The 20,861-nt window shown below is 44.1% G+C and overlaps 1 protein-coding gene across 18 annotated transcripts in view; it reads right to left on the reverse strand.

Moving 5' to 3' along the window:
* Positions 1 to 20,861, reverse strand: part of DTNB (dystrobrevin beta) — a 380,746-nt gene that overhangs the window by 337,435 nt on the left and 22,450 nt on the right. For 16 of the 18 annotated variants that reach the window (XR_007356069.2, XR_007356070.2, XR_007356076.2 and 13 more), the window contains one exon: positions 2,665 to 2,745. The exons of 1 other annotated variant lie outside the window; for it this stretch is intronic. Coding sequence is in view for 4 of the 17 variants with exons in the window: in XM_048846097.2 (XP_048702054.2) it covers positions 2,665 to 2,745 (81 nt within the window). In the remaining 13 variants the exon portion in view is untranslated. Of the gene's footprint in view, positions 1 to 2,049; positions 2,182 to 2,664; positions 2,746 to 20,861 lie in introns of those variants that run through there. One more of the 18 variants, XR_012667513.1, reaches the window with a different exon arrangement.

The following is a 20,861-nucleotide window of genomic DNA, read 5'->3' on the forward strand; positions in this document are numbered from 1 at the left end:
TCCAGGTATCCCTAAACCTCCAGCTGACAGAAGCTGGGACTGGACGACAGTGGATGGATCATTTGATAAATTGCCCTCTTCTGTTCATTCTCTGAAGCATCTGGCAGTGGCCACTATCGGAAGATAGAACATCGGGCTAAATGGACCATTGGTCTGACCACTATGGCCTTTCCTATGTTCTTATGACTGTTCTAGTCTTTTGCCCTCCTGTACAGGAGCCTGAAGCGCTTGATGCCCTCCTGGAATGGGCTGGAGTCAGCTCAATGTCCACCTGATCCAGCTTCTGTGAAATTTCCTGAAGTACATGTTCCTTCTGCTTTGGCACAGTTGTGGAGGACGTTGTACTCCAATCACATGTGTGGACACTAGAGCCTAGTCTACACAGATTTTGTACCAGTATAACTATTTCAATTAGGGAGTGCTGTATTTAGTAATCATAATAACTGTACTGGTACAACCCCTATTGTACAGGAATTTTACAACTTTTATACCAGTATAGAGCACCTTTATACTGATGTAATTGTTTCCACAATAGGATGGTTATAATGTTTTGACCAGACTAATATAGTTGAGTGTATATTTCGTTTTAGTCAAGTCGTACATCAATTTAAAGTAACATGCACAGATGAAATTTCACTGCCTTACCTAAATTGGTGCAATATCGTATATTTAGTTATACTGGTGCAACTTTCAGTTTAGACCAGGCACTAGTTTCACAAGATTTTTACTTCCTTGGTATTTGCACTGTCATAATCTTAACAGTTTTTCAATTTGTCAGCATTCCAAGGTAGACAAAACCTGAATTTCTAATGTAAAAAACAAAAATAAGACTTCCAAAAAGAAGTTTCAGCCTTCTTTATACTCCAAATGTGTCATTTATTGCTTAATACTTATTTCCCTTTTTAGCTCAACCTTAAATAAGTCACATGAGAAATTCTTAAAACAAAATGGCGTTGCATATTTTGATGTTCTTAGAGCCTCTTACCACATTGTGAAAAGCTCAAAATGACTCTTGAATTTGCATCTTCCACATGACAGTCTGATTTCTGTGTTGAGTCACTGATCAGGCCAAGTTAAAGACACTTAATTGTATATTGTTAAGTAAGGCTGTCAATCCATGCCTTTGGTTCTTTTGACCCTGTCAATGATGTAATCCCACATGACTGTTGACCTTTCCTTTTTTTTTCTCCTATCATCCATTGTCTGCTTCCCAAGATAAGTCACGCTCTATTTTGGTTGGACTGAAACAAATACTGGTTTACATTTTTCAGAATTTATGCTTGTAAATGGGTATTTTTCTGTCAATATTTTTTGTGTGCAACCCCAAAATAAATTAGGCAGAACTAGAGGATTTTCAGCCTTTCCTCCTCACACTTGCAAGAATGGAATATACATCATGCTTCTAAAATGGTATAAAAGCAAATCTGAAAACAGTATCTCTATAAGAACAAGCTTTATATTCACCACTGGCTTGCCTCCTAGTTAAATACAAATTTTGCTTTATCGTTATTTACTAACGGGAAGCTGAGACCCAGCTTCACTTTTTTCTTTTTAGAAATATTTAGCTACCATATTAGAAACCCTGATCTGGAAACTTCCATAACTTTATCCTTGAGCCATCAGGAATGGAACCATAGCAAAAGAGCCCATATTGGACAGTTTAAGCCTCCACTTCAGCACAGCTATCCTCTACTAACTATGAGAGAGAGCTGAAAACACAAGCTTTTTAACAAGATAGGTTATAAAAACTATACAAGTAGAAGCCAAAAATAAAGGGCTTTGAAAAAAATTCAGCAAACAGTATCTTGTGTTGACCCAGGGGAAGTATTTTTCACTCACCTCTATAATTTAAGGGACAATTATTGTCCCCAGTACACAGCCTGATTAAGGGGTTCTCCAAAGGAATGAGAAGAGAGAAAAGAATCTTCTCCCAAACCACACAGACAATCCCTTTGGCTACTGTTGCAGTAGCACTTATGGCAGGTGCACCATCCCCCATTCAACTCAGCGCACCATCCCCCATTCAACTCAGCACACAATATTGCACACCTTCTGCACAGTTCCCCAAAGTCATGCTCCGTCTTTCCCCACAACTGAATTACACCAGCTCCACTTATCCAGGGTCATCCAAGGAAAGGGAGGATTTGTGCGTAAATCCATAAATCTACTCTGCTTTGTGTTCTGTAGTGATCAACACAATAGATTAGAAATATAATGCAAATAACATAGTTTGAAGAATTAATGTAAAAAGTATCATCATACATTACCCTATGGATTAATCTTTATATTAATGAGCTATGAGCTCAATGAACTGTCTGAGAAAACACTTGATTAAAATACTACAAAACTTAACTTCTTAGATCATACTGTATGGTAAATATTCTTAAGTGAATTATATAATCAGCTAATATTTTACCTAAGATTTCAAGAACTGCAGATAAATACTGCACATGCCTTAATTTTTAAAATTTCACTTATCTTTTATGAATAATTCCATCGCTGTTTTTAATTTCTAAAATAAAGTAAAATCTGTTTTAAACTACAGTGTCCTCAATTGCCAAGATATAATCGTTACTCTTTAAACTTACGTGTATAGTATATGCCCAAATAAGTACATATGTAGTAATCAAGCTGCTTATGGAAGTGTAAAGTGTTATGACTTACGATTACATCTTTTCTGCACAAATCTCAGCTTGCAGGCAGTCCGATATGTTGAAAGTCTGATAACATCAAAATTCTGAGCCCCTATAAATCAAAATGAAAAAACCCTATTTACTTTTCAACCTTTTTTCTTTAACATTCAGTTCACATGGTAAAATATTTCCCTCTAGTACATGATTGCCTGGCACTAGTTAATCAAATCTAAACCTTTGCCATTTTTCAACTGTGAACTCCTCAAGGTATAAAAATTTAGTACGTGCGATGCTTAAGAAATGTAAGAAAAAACACATTATAAACTGATGCAAATTTGGGATAGCTGTATTATTTCCAACTGGCAAATTCATATGTATATTATGAAAGTAAGCCTAAGTGACTAATAGTAGAGACTTTCTACTGTCACAAACACTTACTTGTTCATGCCACTTTTGAAAGTTTTGAGATTAAAGTAATTTGACTTTACAATACGAGGCAATAGATATATATTTTTTAAATTAATTAGTTTGTTTTGTCTCTGAAGCTGGCACAATTGGAAAAAATGGTTACTTGGTACCTGTATAGCAACTGTTCTTTCAGATGGATTGTCCATATACACATTCCACTGTCGGTGTATGTGCACCCAGTACACTTGAGTCAGCACGGGTGCAATGATGAGGAGAAGGACAGGGGACAAAGTCTCCCCCTGCACATTGGCCCCTGACCGCAGGTAGGTGTCATAACAGCAGAGCCCCTTCCCCACTGGCATAATGGAGAGGTGGCCAGGCCAACTCAAAGTGGCATTGCAACCCTGTGTGCCTTATCACCCATTCTCGCATTTGCAGTCCTTCTGACTCCCATGGGCACCAGGCACCCCAACCCCCAGTCTCCAGGAGGGTGGGAGAATTGGATCCAGGATTTTGGTGCCTACTGGGGAAGTGGAGACAGGAGGATGGAGTCTGGATCTCCCAGAACTGCCTGGCTCCTGGTGGAGCTCTCCATCCTGACCACCTTTCTGGATAAAAGCCATGGGCTGGCTATGGGATGGGGAGATTGCAGGGATGGGTGCAGGAGGACAGCTTGGAGCTGGGTGTGGGGCAATGTTGGGGAAAAGAATACAGGGCTGGATGTGCAGAGGGAGAGTGTGGGTCTGGTGCAAAGGCAGCATGAGATAGCTCAGGACTGGGCATAGGGGACAACCGTCAGAGAGCTCAAGGCTGGGTGTGCGGATAGAGGGGGTTGGGAAGGGAACAGAGTATGCAGCACTAGGAGCAGGGCAACAGAGAGAGAACTCTGGGACCCCTCCTTCAGAAAATTCTGGTTCTGCCAGAAATTTTTGGTAGCAGCACTGTTGGAGCAGTGCACATGCCCTGCGCCTGTCATGTTTGTAATGGAGAGCTTAAAGGGTGGGACTACCTCAGCCCCTTCATACCAGAAGCTTGGTCACAACTCAAGCAGTGGAGTACGAGGGAGGCTGTGGAATATATATGTGCACAACACATTTTCAAGAACAGTTACTGTACAGATATGCACAATCAAGTTGCAGTGGGGGAGGTTTAGGTTGGATATTAGGAAAAACTTCTTCACTAGGAAGGTGGTGAAGCACTGGAATGCGTTACCTAGGGAGGTGGTGGAATCTCCTTCCTTAGAAGTTTTTAAGGTCAGGCTTGACAAAGCCCTGGCTGGGATGATTTAATTGGGGATTGGTCGTGCTTTGAGCAGGGGGTTGGACTAGATGACCTCCTGAGGTCCCTTCCAACCCTGATATTCTATGATTCTATGAATCATTTGAAGGAGGAAAAAAAGTGTTATATACTAGCAGTTCTTATTTCAGGTGGTGGAGTCTACTGGAACAAAGACTATAAAACTGATTCACCGAAGTCTACAACCAACCTGGGATACCTGAGTAACAGTGCAGTGTCTCAAAAAGGTATGTACTGATGACCATGTAAGCAGCTTTGCAAACATCCAGGATGGGCACTTTACTGAGAAAGTAGCGTAAGTAGCTTGAAACCTGGTAGAATGGGCATTTTACTATCATGGGAGTTGTTAGATAAATCGTAACAGGTCCTTATACAAAATGAAATCCACTGAGATTCGTTGAGCAGAGCTGCCTTCCCTTTCATTCTTTTGCATAAGTCATGCTCCAAATTGTCTCATACTACTGATATAAAAGGACAGAGCTCTACAAACATCCAGAGAATAAAGCCTCTCCTCATCACTGTGTGAATGTTGTTTCAGGAGGAAAAATTGGCAAGCTGATAGATTGGTTTTAGTGAAAATCCAAAATGATTTTCAACACACTTGGAATGCAGCCTCAAAGAGACTTGTGGAGAATCATGTCAGGTGGATCCGCCATAAGAGCCTGCAACTCAAACTCTCCAGGCAGATATTATCACCATCAAAGAATCACTATTTTCGCCAATAGGTGGAAGAGAGAACAGGAAGCCATTGGCTCAAAAGGGGGGCCGATAAGCCACAAGAGGAGAACGTTGAGATCCAATGCGGAACTAGATCCCAAATAAGTGGATAAACTCTGATAAGCTCTTTGAGAAACATGACTACCATGGAATGTGAAAAAACCAAGGTATCCTGTATCAGTGGGTGGATAACTGATATGGAGGCTAATGGAACTCAAAAACTCAGGACTCTTAGTCCATCCTATTTGAAAACATCATAAACTTAAGCCTGAGTAGAAGAGAGCTGATAGGTCACAGCCCAGGCACAGAAACTTTTTGATTTAGTGAGGTAGGTCGATCTCATAGATTTTTGTCTTCTGCTGATCAGGATATTCTGGACTTGCTGATAGCACAATCTTTCCAAGCAGTTTAACCAATGACAATCCACAGCAGGAGGTGTAGTGTGTGGGTCGCAATGCAGAACTCTGCTCCGATCTTGAGACTGCAGATCCTTGATCAAAAGAAGCATTCCTGGGGGTTGAATGGAGGGTCCCTGGAGATCAGTGTCCCAGAAGCCCCAGTTTGGCTGAGGCAACATCAGGATAATTGTGTTATGGTCTTGCTTCAGTTCCTGTAAAACTTTGGAAATTAATGAAACTGGAGGAAAAACATATGGAAATACCTCTGTCCAGGAGAAATGCATCTGTAAGCAAACCTGGACTTAGACTCAACAGAACCGCATGCATTTCTTGTTTAGGCTCATCATGAAAAGGCCCATGGAGGGTGAATCCCCACCCATGAAACATATCATTTGCCTTTTTGAGAGGCTACTTGTGACAGTGAGTTAAGTTTCTGCTCAGGCAATCTGCTAGAGTGTTCCTCACACCTGGTAGGTGAGACATCCTCGATGTGATGATGTTGCAGATGCAGAAATTCCAGATCAATTACTGTCACACTGAACTGATCTGGCTCCACCCCGCTTGTTCAGGTAAAACAGCAATTGTGTTATCTGTTAATACCTGCAATGTGAAACCTTTGATAGAAAGAAGGAATGTCTTGCATGCCCAAAGTATGGCTCAACTCCAAAATGTTTATGCAGAGGGAAGCTTCTTGTGGCTTCCAGAGAGCCTCAGTTTGTATCTCACCTGCATGAACATCACACCCCTTAATCAAGGAATCCATTATGAAGGTCATCGTTGGTGCTGGAGCAGAAAAGAAGATTGGAGAGCTTATCCAGGTTCATCCACCAATCAAGGGAGAAGAGCACTCATGCAGGTACATCGATCAATATGCCCAGCTGATGCCTGATTAGTAGCAGCAACTGAGGTAAAGTCTTCCATGTTGAGTCATGTAAATCACAGTGCCATACATCCCAAAAGATGTAGGTAGAAGCAAACTGACAATATTGGCTCAGCTTTTATCATAAACTTATGAAGAAATCTAGTCAGAAAGTGGTCTCAAGGTAAGTATGCCATCGCTGTGGTGAAATCAAAGACAGCTCGCACAAATTCGATCCTTTGAACTAGTATCAATGTTAATTTTTCTGCATTTATTTTCACTCCCAACTGTACGAACAATGACTGGATTTGAAGAATATTGTTCTAAGCCTGATCTCTGCATTGACTGCGGATGAGCCAATGTTCCAGGTAAGGAAAAAGCTGGATCCCTGAATGTCTTTGGCAGTGGCGGCTACCGACCTAACATTTGGTAAATACCAATGGGGCAGAAGACAGGACAAAAGGGAGTAAGGGTCTACTGGTTGTAAATGACTCACATTACAAATCTCAGGTGTTTCCTGTAGCTCAGATGAATTGTCACATGGAAATAAGCATCCTACAAAGTGAAGGCAACGTACAATTCTTCAGGGAAGGAATGATAGAAAGCAGGGAGACAATCCTGAACTTTATCTTTTCGATGAAGGTATTCAACTTTCTCAAATCCAGGACAGACCTCAGATCACCTCTCTGCTTGGGAATGAGGAAGTATTAGGAGTAGAACTGCTTTCCCATGTTGTAGAGGGGGTGGGGCGGTACCTCTTCTATGGGAGGAAACAATACCACCTGAAGTAATGCAGTCTCATGAGAGGGATCCCTGAATATGGATCAGTAAGGTTGGTGGAGGTAAGGCAATGACTGGAATTCCAGAGCGTAATCTATCTCCACAGTACCCAGAATCAATTTGTTTCTCATTATGGAGTTCCACGTACTGAGGAAAAGGGATGGCAATCCCCAAAGGGAGGGGAAGGATCTAGGAAATCCCAAAGAAGCCACGTGCTGTCACAGTTCATGGCAATTGCACCTGTATTCCCCCTCTGTGGCCCACAAAGGGCACTCATACTCTAGGCTCCCAGCTTCTGAGCTATCACTTCTCTTGGGAAGGGACCCACATCTCTTCCTAGCCTGACCAAGATTTTTTCCAGCAGCCCAGTTCCCTGCCCATGCTGGGAACAGGCCAGCGTCCACACTTTTCTTTCTCTCCTTAAGCCATGGACAAGATAATTGCCAGCAGTTATGTTAGCACACAGCCTTTATAAGCAAGTACATTTATTCTTAAGGTGAAAGCATTACAGAGAAAACATTAAAAAAAATAACCTACACACATGCTCATAAGCTTTCCAGAGATCACTCCTGAACTGCAACAAGGGGTCTGGCAGTAGTCAGTTCTTCAAATCCCACCAAAAGGTCTTTCTGTGCTTACAAGGTCATATCACCTTTGGCTCAGAACCAGCCCAACCATGACTACTTCAGTCTTTCCCTTAGAGACCTTGGACCTTTGATCTTCAGATTCTGGGAACAGGTAATGAGCAGACAATGGTAGTCTCCTCAGGGAGTAGCTTCTGGGTTTTTGTATAAGCTTTTGCAAAAGGCTGGGTTTTCGCATAACTGAGGTGGGAAATTTGCATTCACCTCCCCCTAGAGAGGTTACATACAATCACAGTCAAAATAATACATAAGCCATTAATTTAATACAATGGAACCCAAACATAGTTACTACAACTCCTGAAAGCATCTGTTTCCTTAGGAGGGTAAAGGACTTAAAATATCACTTCTTTGAAACTGGAGTATAAAATCCTATGAGGCAGAGAATAGCCTTGGAGTTTTTCAGAGTTTTCATGGCAACTTCAGGTTTTTCTGCAAACAGGCTACAACTCTGAAAAGGCAAGGTCTTTATTGTTGTCTGCAATTCCTTAAGTATCCCTGAGACCTGGAGCAACGATGATAGCTGCATAGAAATCCAGTTAGCAATAGACCAGGAAGTTGTATCTGCAGAGTCTACAGCAGCGTGCATGGAGGTTTTTGCTGTCAATCATCCTTCTGCCACAATGGCCTTGAATTAATATCTGTACTCTTCAAGCAATTTTTCTTCAAATTTGCCTAGGGAATACCTATTAATAAAAAAATATTTTTATAACAGTGCCTGTTAATTGGATAGTCACATTTATAGACTGTCTGTAGAGTAAGACTTTCTTCCAAACAAGTCCAGTCTTTTTTTTTTTTTAAGCTTTGTCCTTAGGCACTGATTTGGCCTGGCATTGTTTAGTTTCCTCATTGGCCACAGACACAACCAGGAAACCCAGCACCGGCTATATAAAAAAAAACTGTTTGAACCCCTGTTTAAGGTAGCAGAGAAGCTGGGGTTTACCAGAATATTTTGTCTGGATCCAAGAGCACTTCAGAACTACAGTCTGGAGAGTATCCAGGAACTTACGCAAATAGGTTTGCACAACTTTCACTTAAACTCCCAGGGTTGACGCTGCTCTCATCAGCTCCTGGAAAGTCTTGTAATCCTCTGTAATGGAGGAAGACATTTCTGGAGCAATTGCTTAAACTGGTGAGGATGAAGAGATGTGAGTGGGAGGTTCAAAAATATCCTCCATTTCTTCCTTCTCTGATGGATCCAGGCAAGACACCTGGCTCAGTACAGGAGGACGCAGGGTTTCTTTTGTGACAGGAACAGGCACAGGTGAAGGAGGCTTGGGACTGGGATGGGTGGCAGATACCAACCTTGTGTGATGATGAACACATCAGTGGATCGAATATAAGCAGGGTGCATACTGTGGAGACTAAAGTACTGTATTGGGGTGCCCCATGGAAGGCAAATCTGTAGACACGTGCCTTTCGTGTCATAGGCATGTGTTCAAGAAGAATGTCGCTCAAAAGGTGGCCAAGATGACCATCAAGATCTGAAGGGATCGGTCTGGGGAACCCTACTCACCAGATTCAGAGTCCGAAGAAATATAGCAGTCCTCCTGGACCAGAAGTGCAGTACTAGAGTAGGTATCAAAGAAGGCCCAGTTAGGGTGTGAGGCCCCCAGAGAAGTATGCAGCAGTACTATGGTCAGCACCAGTGCAGGAGCCAGCACTGAGGTTGGCATCATTGTTGGCACTGCAGCAATAGACCCAGCTTCTCTGGGTCTGGAGAAGTGACGAGTCCAGGAGCAATGGGTACAGCTGGTCCTTGACTGCAATGAACACCTGTGGCATGGAAAGCACCGAAATAGATGGAAGCACCTCCACAGATATTGAACAGAAAATCACTAACAAAGTAGGTACCAGTCTCAACAGCACCACGGGTGTCACTACCAAACTTGACAGCACCAGAGGATAGCATTTCTTGTGCTCTGGTCTCAATTCAGTGCTGCAGAAGTATCTGTGATGTTCGTCCTTGTGCAAAGACTAGGAGCCCGTCTCAGATCTAACTCAGTCTTTTTCCAGTGATCTCTTACGGACCTTTGAAGAAGGTCCTGGAGAAGCAAAACAGCATCTCATTTTCACCATGAGCTTTGAATGCTCTTTTGAGATGCAACTAAAGGAGCACTTTTTGTAGAGAAGTACTCAAGCTCTATCAAGAAGCAGTAAACAGGGTCAGAGTAGGCCTGAATCACCTTTCCAACAGGAGTTCTCTGGATTTCTTAGTTAAGATAAGGACCTACATATTGAACATTTGTCCGTGGCCCAAACAAACAAACTCAACGCCCATTGTTAGAAGGCAACATATCTCTGCAGGAGTCCTGCTGTTTAAAGCCTGGAGACTTCTGCATATTTACAGCAGTGCAAACTCCAGGAAGGCATTAAAATAAGAGATCCTTCTAAGGGATAAAGTACCGCTAAGCTAACACTAATGAACTATTTACAATAAGAATTTAACCACAATAGCTAGCTAGAAAGAAACTATATCTCCAAGAGACACAGGGAGCTCTGATTCTCACCACAGGCCGTGAGAAGGAACCGCGAGGGAGTCATAGCAGCCCCACCCTTTATGCCGTCAACTGCAAGCACAAGGACACATAGGGCACATGCAACTACTCCAACTGTCAGGAGCGTAGGTCCCTCCACTGCCCTGGGTGGAGGACCTGGAGGGGGGTGGGGACATGGGCAGGGGGCTACTTTTGCCCCCCCAAGCCGTCGGGGGAACAACAGGCTCCCCTGCCCTGCTCCAGCTTTCATCTTGGCCAGGGGCAGGGCGTTCAGGGGAAGAGGAGGGGCGGGAGCAGGCCCTTGGGAGGAATGGGAGGGGTGTCAGAGCCAAGAGGGAGCAGGGCCTCAGAGGACCCCTCACTTTTTGGAAGGCTCCGATGCCCTCGCCCAGAAGGAGTAGGGAGGCCAAGGCTAAGACAAGTCTATTTAGAGGCTTGGGGGGAATGCAAAGAGTAGTTTTTGTTATTTTTAAATCTACTTGTCTAAGCTCTACGAATGTTTGCCCTGTAGTGCCTCCTGCTGACCTACTGTAGTGCTGCAGGTACTGCATTCCTCAGTAGTCCTGTAAATGGTGGCCGCCCCAAACAACGCTCCCTTGGGGCTTTGCATGCCTCTACAGGCACACAGCCCTCAGGCTTCAAGAATAAAAACGTAAGAACAGCCATACTGGGTCAGACCAAAGGTCCATCTAGCCCAGTGTCCTGTCTTCCAACAGTGGCCAATACCAGTTGCTTCAGAGGAGGAAAAAACTGCTGATACTTTGAGTCTTTGGCTAGTTATTCTTCAGATTCTTTTTTGGCCTTCCTAATTATATTTTTACACTTCATTTGCCAGAGTTTATGCTCCTTTTTATTTTCCTCATTAGGATTTAACTTCCACTTTTTAAAGGACACCTCAAAATGCTTCTTTTACTTTGTTGTTTAACGACAGTGGCATTTTTTTTTGGTCCTCTTACTCTGTTTTTTTAATATGGGGTACACATCACACAAACCCAGAGTCTTTAAATAATATTCCCTTCTCCTGGGGTCCAAATTATTTAGTTCAAACAGCTTCTCCTAAAAACATCTCCCCTTTAAGTTCAGGTGTCTTCCCAGCCCTCCTTCTTGGGATGAGGGGATTTCAGTCCTAGCCTGTAGTCTTGGAGAGGCTAACAGGTAGCAATCATCCTGCTGCTGCTTGGAGCTCCTCTCTTTTAATGGAGCTTCCTTCTCCAGAAGCACCTCCCTGCAACTCAGGCATTATGGTCTTATCTGACCAGGTGCTCATCATTCAGTTAACAGCCTAGACGGACTCACTGTCCTTGAATTAGCTCATCACAAGTATGGAACATAAGCACATAAGAATGGTCATACCAAAGGTACATCTGCATGCCGTATTCAAGATGTCAGCATACCATGGATTTATATAGAGGCAATACAATATTTTCGGTCTTATTATCTATCCCCTTCTTAATGATTCCCAACATTTGGTTAGCTTTTTTGATTGCCGCTGCACATTGAGTGGATGTTTTCGGAGAACTAACCACGACTCCAAGATCTCTTTCTTGAGTGGTAACGGCTAATTCAAACCCCATCATTTTATACGTATAGTTGGGATTATGTTTTCCAGTCTACATTACTTTGCATTTATCAACACTGAATTTCATCTGCCATTTTGCTGCCCAGTCACCCATTTTGTGAGACCCCTTTGTAGCTCTTCACAGTCTGCTTTGGATGTATGTCTTATGGGTCCAGATTCCCCTTAAAGGGGCCAGCTCTTTGTTTTGAAGAAACTGCTTCTGTATCACTACATATTGTTACTGTCCACAAGCTCCCAAAAGAGAATTTTGGCAGGGTCCAAGCTCAGTTGGATCTGCTAGGAGGTAATAGTTGGAATCGGGGAGGTGTAACTCACAAACCCAGATAGCAGTTGGATTGTGAGATCCCACCCCAAAGAGGAGTGGAGGCATAGACCTGCCATTTGGAAGGAGGGAACTCTGTAGACTGGAAAACAGTTTCAGAAGGGCAGTCTACCCAGGAACCATGGTATCTTGGACCCAATGTCTTTTCTCCAGTACCTATAGTCTCACTCTCTGAGATCCCAGCTATAGTACTGTGTATTTGAAGGGTCACATCTAGTGAGCCACTCTGTAGTCTGAGTACTCTGGCCACTAATCCCATCTCTACTGCAACAACTTTTAACATTTCAAAAACCGTATGCCCTCACACTTCTCCCAAACATGGATTAGGTAAAAGAGAGGATTTATAAATTATGCTGAAGACCTGGACAGGTCTTACGTAGGTCTGAAGCAGGAGAAGTTTCAGATAAGACAGCATGTGAATCACAAAGGCTACAAACATTCATACTTCCCATCAGAGAAGTAGGATTCTAAGCTACAGTGATACAGCATCCAATTCTAGTTCTGGCGGTTCATGTGATCTCAGAACTTAAATCTGCCAATGAACTGAACTAAATACTTCTATTCACAGACTTCTTAAAATACCTGCATTTACCTCATCTTCATTTGGAAGAAGACAACTGTTTTGTCGCAGGTCCCTCTCTTTTAATATTTAGGACCTCCAACAGTTGACACTTTTAAAGTCACCCCAGTGAAGATGAGACTAATGAGCGAAGTGAAATGCCTCAAACTGCTTCACTATCCAGAACATTATAAGAACACCACACTCATCAGGACACAGTAAATATAAATAACCAGGATGAGACTACTGTGAACTAGAGAAAAAGCATTTTTGGTGCTGGGTCTTAGGTTGTAACTCACCATGCTAAGGGAGATCAGAACAGATTCTAGTTTGTCTTCAGTACTTGACATAAAGCCCACCTTCTCAGGAAGGCCAAACCACCACCACCAAAACAGAGGTTGCTTCTATTTAAGAAATGTCTAGATACAAGTGACAACCCTAAAAGTTGAGAACAGAACCTACTTATTTGCAATATTATAAACCTTTAAGAAGTTGTGATAGATGCAAGTATATAATAAAATAAAATAATAATTTATATTTGGGCAGAATTGGAGACCCCTTGTGCTAGGCATTGCACAAAAAGATGAAAAGGTCTAGCTTATGACAGAACACAAAATTTGAATGTGAAACAGGCAGTAATGAGGAGGGAGAACCAGAGTACTGTTTCTTTTGACAGCTATGATGGGTTTTGGTTTTTAGTTTTAGTAGATTTCTGCCTGTTTTTTATCCCATTAAGACTTCTAACTATATCTCAACAGTATGAGGAAGGTTTAACCATAGGTACTGAAAATTTCCCCTCTTCTAGATGGAAGAGATCCCAGTTACACTGGAGATTACATTTCAAACTATGGACCACCAATGCAGTTGCACTTCACTAGTTTAGCACAAATCTCAGTAGGAATGCAGTTTGTGGAAAACAAGGACAAAGCCTAAGGGCATTCAGCTACAAAACAAGCTTAATTTGACAAGAGAAGATTACTTACTTTGTGAGGTAACTGAGGGTGTTACTGATGGGTGTCCCTGTGGGTGCTCTACTTGAGGTGTCGGTGCATCCTGGCACCGGGCACTTATGGTAGCAGTGTCTAAGCTGGTCACACGTGCACTGTAGTGCAAGTTGGTGCCGTGTCTAGCAGGAATATGACCCGAGCCCTCCAGTTCCTTCTCTACCGCAGAGTCCGAGCAGCGAACTCCAAAGTACGGGGGAAGAAGGTGGGTACAGGTGTACTCACTAGGGGACATATCTCGAAGAACCTCAGTTACTGCACAAGGTGAGTAACCATCTCCTCTTCTTTGAGTGCTATCCCTGTGGGTGCTCACCTTCAGGTGACTGTAGAACAGTGCCCCGGGAAGGCAGGAGGGACTTCGGATTCATTTGGGTCATATAGGTAAGTATGGTTAGACCAACTATGGAGTCAGCCCTGGAGTCTTGAGTGATTGCATAGTGCTCAGTGAACGTGTGGACAGAGGCCCAAGTGGCCACCCTAAAAATCTCTAATATCAGAACATTGTTAAGGAACGCTATCGAGGTAGAAACAGGTCGTGTGGAATGCGCTCCGATGTGCATAGGAGGATTCGTGTTCTGAATACGATAGCACTGTTGAATGAACGCGGAGATCCATTTAGACAATCTCTGAGTAGACATTGCACAGCCTCTCGAACACTTGGTAGTAGAAATGAAAAGTCTAGGAGATTCCTGGAAAGGTTTGGTCCTTTCCAGGTAAAATGCTAATGCTTGTCTGTTGTCCAATGTGTGCAAGACGGTCTCTGTTGGAGTCTTGTGAAGCCTGGGATAGAATATAGGAAAATGGATTGGTTGGTTCATATGAAAGGATGATGTTACCTTTGGTATAAATTTTTGGATTGGGTGTAGCGGGACCTTGTCTTTGAAGAATATTGTGTAGGGAGGATCGGCCATGAGCGCCCTGATCTCACTCACCCATCTGGCGGAAGTAATGGTGACCAGAAATACCACTTTCATGGATAAATGCAGCAGGGAACAGGTGACTAAGGGTTCAAATGGTAGTCCAGTGTGGCATTTCAACACCTGATTGAGATCACAGGCTGGGGTAGGTTGGCAAACTTCTGGGTGAACGTTCTGGAGACCCATGAGGAAGTTTTTAGTAATTGAGTGTGCAAAGATCAAGTTCCCGTCAATCTCATGATGGAATGCAGTAATAGTTGTGAGAGGAACTTTGAGCTCGTTGCTAAATCCGAGCCTTTCAGCTCCAGCAGGTATTCTAACACTAATGGTAGTGGTGCTGTGGAGGCCATCAAGTGTTTTTCTTAACACCAGGAGGAGAATCTCTTCCATTTTTGAAGGTAAGTATTTTGTGTGGACCTGTATTTAGTAATATGTGTTTAACTTGTTCCGAACAGGTTAGTTCGCCATGATGGAACCATGTAGGAGCCACAACTGTAGATGGAGTTTCTCTGGATTTGGGTGAAGAGTGTGACCATTGTTCTGAGACAGCAGGTCCGGACAACGAGGGAGAGCTTGAGAGGCGCATATCACCATGCGCATCAGGTAAGGGTACCACGCTTATCTGGACCATGTCGGGACTATGAGGATAACCTTGGCCTTTGGTCTACTCGTATCTGGTGTATCACATGTGATATAATTGGAATTGGTGGGAAAGCGTACATGAGTTGTGAATCTCATGTGATGAGAAAGGCGTCCCCCAGTGACCGGAGCCCCATCCCCGCTCTCGAGTGCAACATAGCACATTTGCTGTTCATTGAGGATGTAAACAAGTCGATGAGGGGAGTGTCCCACCGGCAAAAAATGGAGAGCAAAACTCTCCCATTCATTTCCCATTCGTGCTCTCAAAAGAAGTACCTGCTTAGCGTGTCGGCCATTGCGTTCTGAGAGCCCAGAAGGCAGGAGGCCGAAATGTTTATGCTGCGGTGCATGCACCAGTTCCAGAGTTTCATGGCTTCGGTGCATAGTGAGTGAGATCAAGCACCCCTTTGTCAATTAATGTAAAGCATGCAGGCAATGTTGTTGGTTACGATGCGAATGGATTCATTCTTCATGTGCGGTAGGAAGTGTCTGCAGGCATTGCGGACCGCGCATAGTTCTAGGAGATTGATGAGAAACTGAGTCTCTGCAGGAGATCATTTGCCTTGAACCATGCGCAGGTGCATATGGGTTCCCTAGCCTATCAACAAGGCATTCGTCGTGATTACTATTGATGGGGGTTCCTGTTGGAACAGGATACCCACACATACATTTTCTGGTATGTATGCATGTGTCATTTTTGTATTCAAAGTTATGCATACATTTTCTTTGCAGAAACGTCTGCACCCTCTTCCTCAGTCTTTTAGAGGAAGGCATGTATCTGTCATGGAGTCACCGAGCGATGCTCTGGAACTACTCCATACAAAGCCAGTCAGGAATCTGGGGAAGCCGCCTCTCCCCAGGGCAAGAAGCTTACACAACTTCGACCTTCCTGGGACTGACCTTGGAGCATTCAGCATCCCCATCCACACAGTGCACTTTCCACAGCAAGTCTGCACAGGCAGGGCTCCTGGGGAAGCAAGGGGGTCCTGCACCCCAATTCCGCAGTCAGACGTCACTCTCAGCCAGCCAGTAAAACAGAAGGTTTATTAGACAACAGGAACATGGTCTAAAACAGAGCTTGTAGGTACAGAGAACAGGACCCCTCAGTTAGGTCCGTCTTGAGGGGCAGGGAGGCCAGAGCCCAATCTGAGCCCCCCTCCATTTCCCCGGCCAGCTCCAAACTGAAACTCTCCAGCCCCTCCTCTCCTTTGTCTCTTTCCCGGGCCAGGAGGCCACCTGATCTCTTTGTTCTCCAACACCTTCAGTTGGCACCTTTGCAGAGGAGGGGCCCAGGCCATCAGTTGCCAGGAGACAGGGTGTCGGCCATTCTTTGTGCAGACACCATCACGCTGGCCCCCTAGGGCTCTGCCACAATCACACACCCTTATCCCACCACCTGGATACTTAACTGCATAGGGGAAACTGAGGCACCCACACAGTATTCAGAGAAAACATAAGAACATTCCCACTTTGTCACAGTATCATTTTCAAGTGGAGATCTCAGTTACACTGGGTCTCGCTTTCAGATTACTGCAGTGAGCGCATTCTGTGGGATATGTGTTTCCCCAAGACATCAGACACACAAACAGTGTCTGTCTGAAACGGACATTGCTTCGTAGCAAGAGCCGCATCGCATAAAGCCTGGGGAGCCAGGCATCTCTGACAGTTAACCGACCCTGGTGTGGAGAGGGTAAACTGAGAAAGCAAACTTTTTTTTTTCCTTAAAACTATCACCAACACTAGCTATAACTTTTAAAAGGCTAACTATTTAAACTGATATGTTTTTTTAAAGGTTTGGTGAGAGTAATGAGCACTGCCCCTGAGCTCCATCTTCAGCCGAGGACAACTGAGAAGGAACTGGAGGGCTCGGGTTATGCGCACGCTAGGCCCAGCACCAACGGCACCGCGAGATGCTTATGGCGCATGCACAGCCCACACAGAGACTGCTATCATAAATCTCCAACCGATGGTGCCAGGATGTACCAACACCTGAAGTGGAGTACCAACAGGGACAGCACTCGAAGAACTATGAATCATAGGGTTAGAAGGGACCGCAAGGGTCATCAAGTCTAACCCTCTGTCAAGATGCAGGATTTATTGAGTCTAAACCACCCAAGACAGATGGCTATCCAACCTCCTTTTGAAAACTTCCAGTAAAAAAAGCTTCCCTGACCTCCCTGTCACAGGGCGCACCACTCACTGCTGGACTGGCGCCTCCTTCTGGTGCTCTGGGGATTAGCTCAAGGCTCATACCCCCCATTCGCAATTTGCACACTGTCACTGTCTCCGCTGTCCACCTGTGGCCCCTCTCGCAGCCTCTTTGTGGCTGAGCCCTCTGGCCATGTCACAGTCTGTGTTCCCTCCCTTCCAAGGGAGGTTTAGCTCAACAGTCTTAGGCAGTCTTCCCACTCACTGCCTCAGTGCCACTCACCCAGTGGCTGGTAAGGAAACCTGGGCCAGCCCAGGGACGCTCAATCAGCAGTCTGCACTTTCTCTTTCTGACGTCACTGCTCTATCCCTGGGCTGCTTCCTACTACAGTTTCCCCTTTTCTTCCTAGGCCTACCAATTCCCTAAGGCCTCCTCCCTCTTCCCAGGGAGTGACTGAGGTTTGCAGCCTCCACTCACTCCTCCCTTTCTCCTGGGAGTGTCTTCCTTTTCCCAGCAGCCTCATTTCCTTTCAGCTCCTCATCTTTATATGCCCTGCCTATTCCTGCGCAGCTGAGCCTCCATAATCAGCTGCCTAGTGGGCTCATTGGCCCATCTGGCCTGCTTTAAACCCTTCAGGGTGAGTCACCCCATCACACTCCCAAAGCAGTCTGTTCCATTTTCTGACTGTTCTTACAGTTAGGAAGTTTTTCCTGAGATTTAATCTAAATGAAGTCTGACCACTCGTCAGGAAATACTGCAAACCCTTCCCACTTCGATAGAACTTGTCCACTATACATTATGGTTACTTACCCTGAAGTAACTATGGTTCTTCAAGATGTAAGTCAGTGTGGATTCCACTGTAGGTTTGCACGAGCCTTGTGCACGTAAGGGCAGAATTTCTTTAACAGTAGTGCCTGCTGGGACTACGCATGCAACCGGTGTCAGTCTGGCGCAAAGAAGGGTCACTCCAAACAGAAAAATAGAGGCTTCAGACAGAGCTCAGTGTCCTCTGATAAGGACTGAATGCAAATCTTCCAGAGATAAATCACCATAACCTGGACGCCATCAAGGACTGGGGAGAAGGAGTGTCCTGCTGTGCAAAAGTCCCTGCCGGCACAGATTGCACCTCTGGCTCCTCAGCGTCCATGCCAAACATGGGAACCTCTATTTTACCTCAGTCTTTTCTTGGCTTGGTATTTCAGGCTGCCTGTGATGGTAGGATGGTCTCAGTGGCTTCAACTGGGGTTGAGGATGGTACAGCTTGAAGGAACAGTGTAAATCCCCAGAGGATAAAGGGTGGCCTTTGAGTCCTTCAGCAAGTGTAGAGCACCATATAGCTAAGTCCTCAATCATGGCCTGTACCTCTCTCAGGAAACCTGATGCTTGAAGACAACACTTTGCACATTGAAAGAAAAGGAGTACTTGTGGCACCTTAGAGACTAACCAATTTATTTGAGCATGAGCTTTCGTGAGCCACAGCTCACTTCATCAGATTGTCATCATGGTGGCCACAGACTTTGCAGCAATGTATAAGCCATCTATCTCAACCTGTAAAGACATCTTTTCAATCCTCTGAATAGCTTTCAGACAGGCTCCTGTTGGACCTGCTAGGTGACAGCTGGCACCCACAAATGTGTAACTCAAAGTTGGAGAGTGACTGGATTGCCAGCTGATTGATGTTGGGGTCATCTTCAATGCCAAGTCCTTTCCAGGTGCCATCTTCTCTCAGCTGGTCTTCGGTGTTGCTTGTCTGCTATATGGGGTTTGGATTAAGCTGACTTGGCCACTAGCAGGATCTTGGAGCTCATCCTTAGGATCCAAGGATGATGAGATATTCATGATTTGTTCCAGAAGGTGGCATTTCAGCCTCACATCTTGCAACTCCAGCATCATAGTGGAGAATTTCAGGCACACTGAGCATCTGCTCAGTAAGTGCTATTCTCCTGGACATAAGAGGCACCCATTGTATCTATTTTTAAGGCTATTAGTCTATCATAGCATGCACAGGGCCCAAAGCCTGAAGGTTCAGTCCACCACTTTCAGGAGCCTTGTCCAAAGAAGTTTGTGGGGGAAGGTCATCTATTAGTACTCTGTCCAGATGGGTCAAAGTCAAAGTGGTTGAAAAATCAATGTAATTCGAAGAGTTCTAAAGATATTTAGAGGATTTATCAGAAGATTTAGCTATAGCCAAGAGCTAGTGGATTAGACTCACCAGGTTCTGCCTTGCTGCCACAGGCAGTAAGAGGGAACTGTGGGAACCTTCAGCCCTTTACGCCCTTGTACAGAACCTCAAGGCAGCAAAGGGCACATGCACAACCCCCATGGACATTCCTGAAGGACACACACCCCTATAATGAGATCCATACTGACATCTTCAAAGAGCCATTAGAATTACATTCACACCACATCCCACCAAGTCCACTCCCTGAACAAAAACTTCTCTCCCACAAGCAGAGATTTTTAATAATCCAAAAAGGGATAAAAGTCAGTAACTCCAAGAAATCCCCTAGGGACTTCGATATACTGGCAAACTATTTTACATTTCTCTCAACCCAGAACGTCTTTGCAGACATGAGGTGCAGTACAACATTGCCATTCATTCCTGTCAATGGCTTGTTCCTCCATTAAATCCAGCCTGGTCACATCCCTGCATTCGATGTCCTACTATCTAGTCAGTGGTCGGCCTCCAGGTCAAACTGACCTTGGTTGTGCTTACATTGTTTTCTTTGGCATCCTATCATGTTTGTCTTCTGCAGTGACCCCCCGATCATACTCTTCATTTTTTTTTGAAGAGCTTATCTCTACTGTGTCCAGCCTTCTGATGTCTGTTTCCCTTAATACAGCTGCTTCCAGATTACAGAATAATAGTTAACACACTGGTTTGATAAATTTTCACCTTGGTACCAAATTTAATGTTTTTATCAGTCCATAATTTCATTAATTTTTGTGTAGCACTTGCAGCTAAGGCACATCTCCTTTTAACCTCATCTCCATCAGCACTTATCAAGCTTCTTAAGTACACAAGATTCTACTTGTTCTGTGACTTCACAGAGGCTACACTTCAAAACCTCATCTATTATCCCTTTTCCAAGATGTAACTATTTTGTCTTCTTGGCATTTATTGTAAGTCCAAGTTGACTACAGGAATTTTCCACGGTAGCAAAGAGTATCATCATAAATTTAAACACATCTGTCAGTTATGTGTCATCTATATACACTAAGAATCTTAAATATAGATCATCCAATGTTATGCCATCCAACTTGCCTAATGTATTAGTGTCCAGTTTAAGAACAGGATGAAAAGTGATGGCTATTCCATGCCACTTTGTCTTATACCAAACTTTGACTTGAAACAATTGTTTAACTTCCCACCAATTCTGACAGCACTGCAAGAGTCTTTTTACACAGCTTTTATAATTCCAACTATCTTACCTGGAACACCATATGATTTTGCTACTTTCA

This window comes from Caretta caretta, chromosome 3 (assembly GCF_965140235.1).
Source record: "Caretta caretta isolate rCarCar2 chromosome 3, rCarCar1.hap1, whole genome shotgun sequence".
Taxonomy (NCBI): domain Eukaryota; kingdom Metazoa; phylum Chordata; order Testudines; family Cheloniidae; genus Caretta; species Caretta caretta.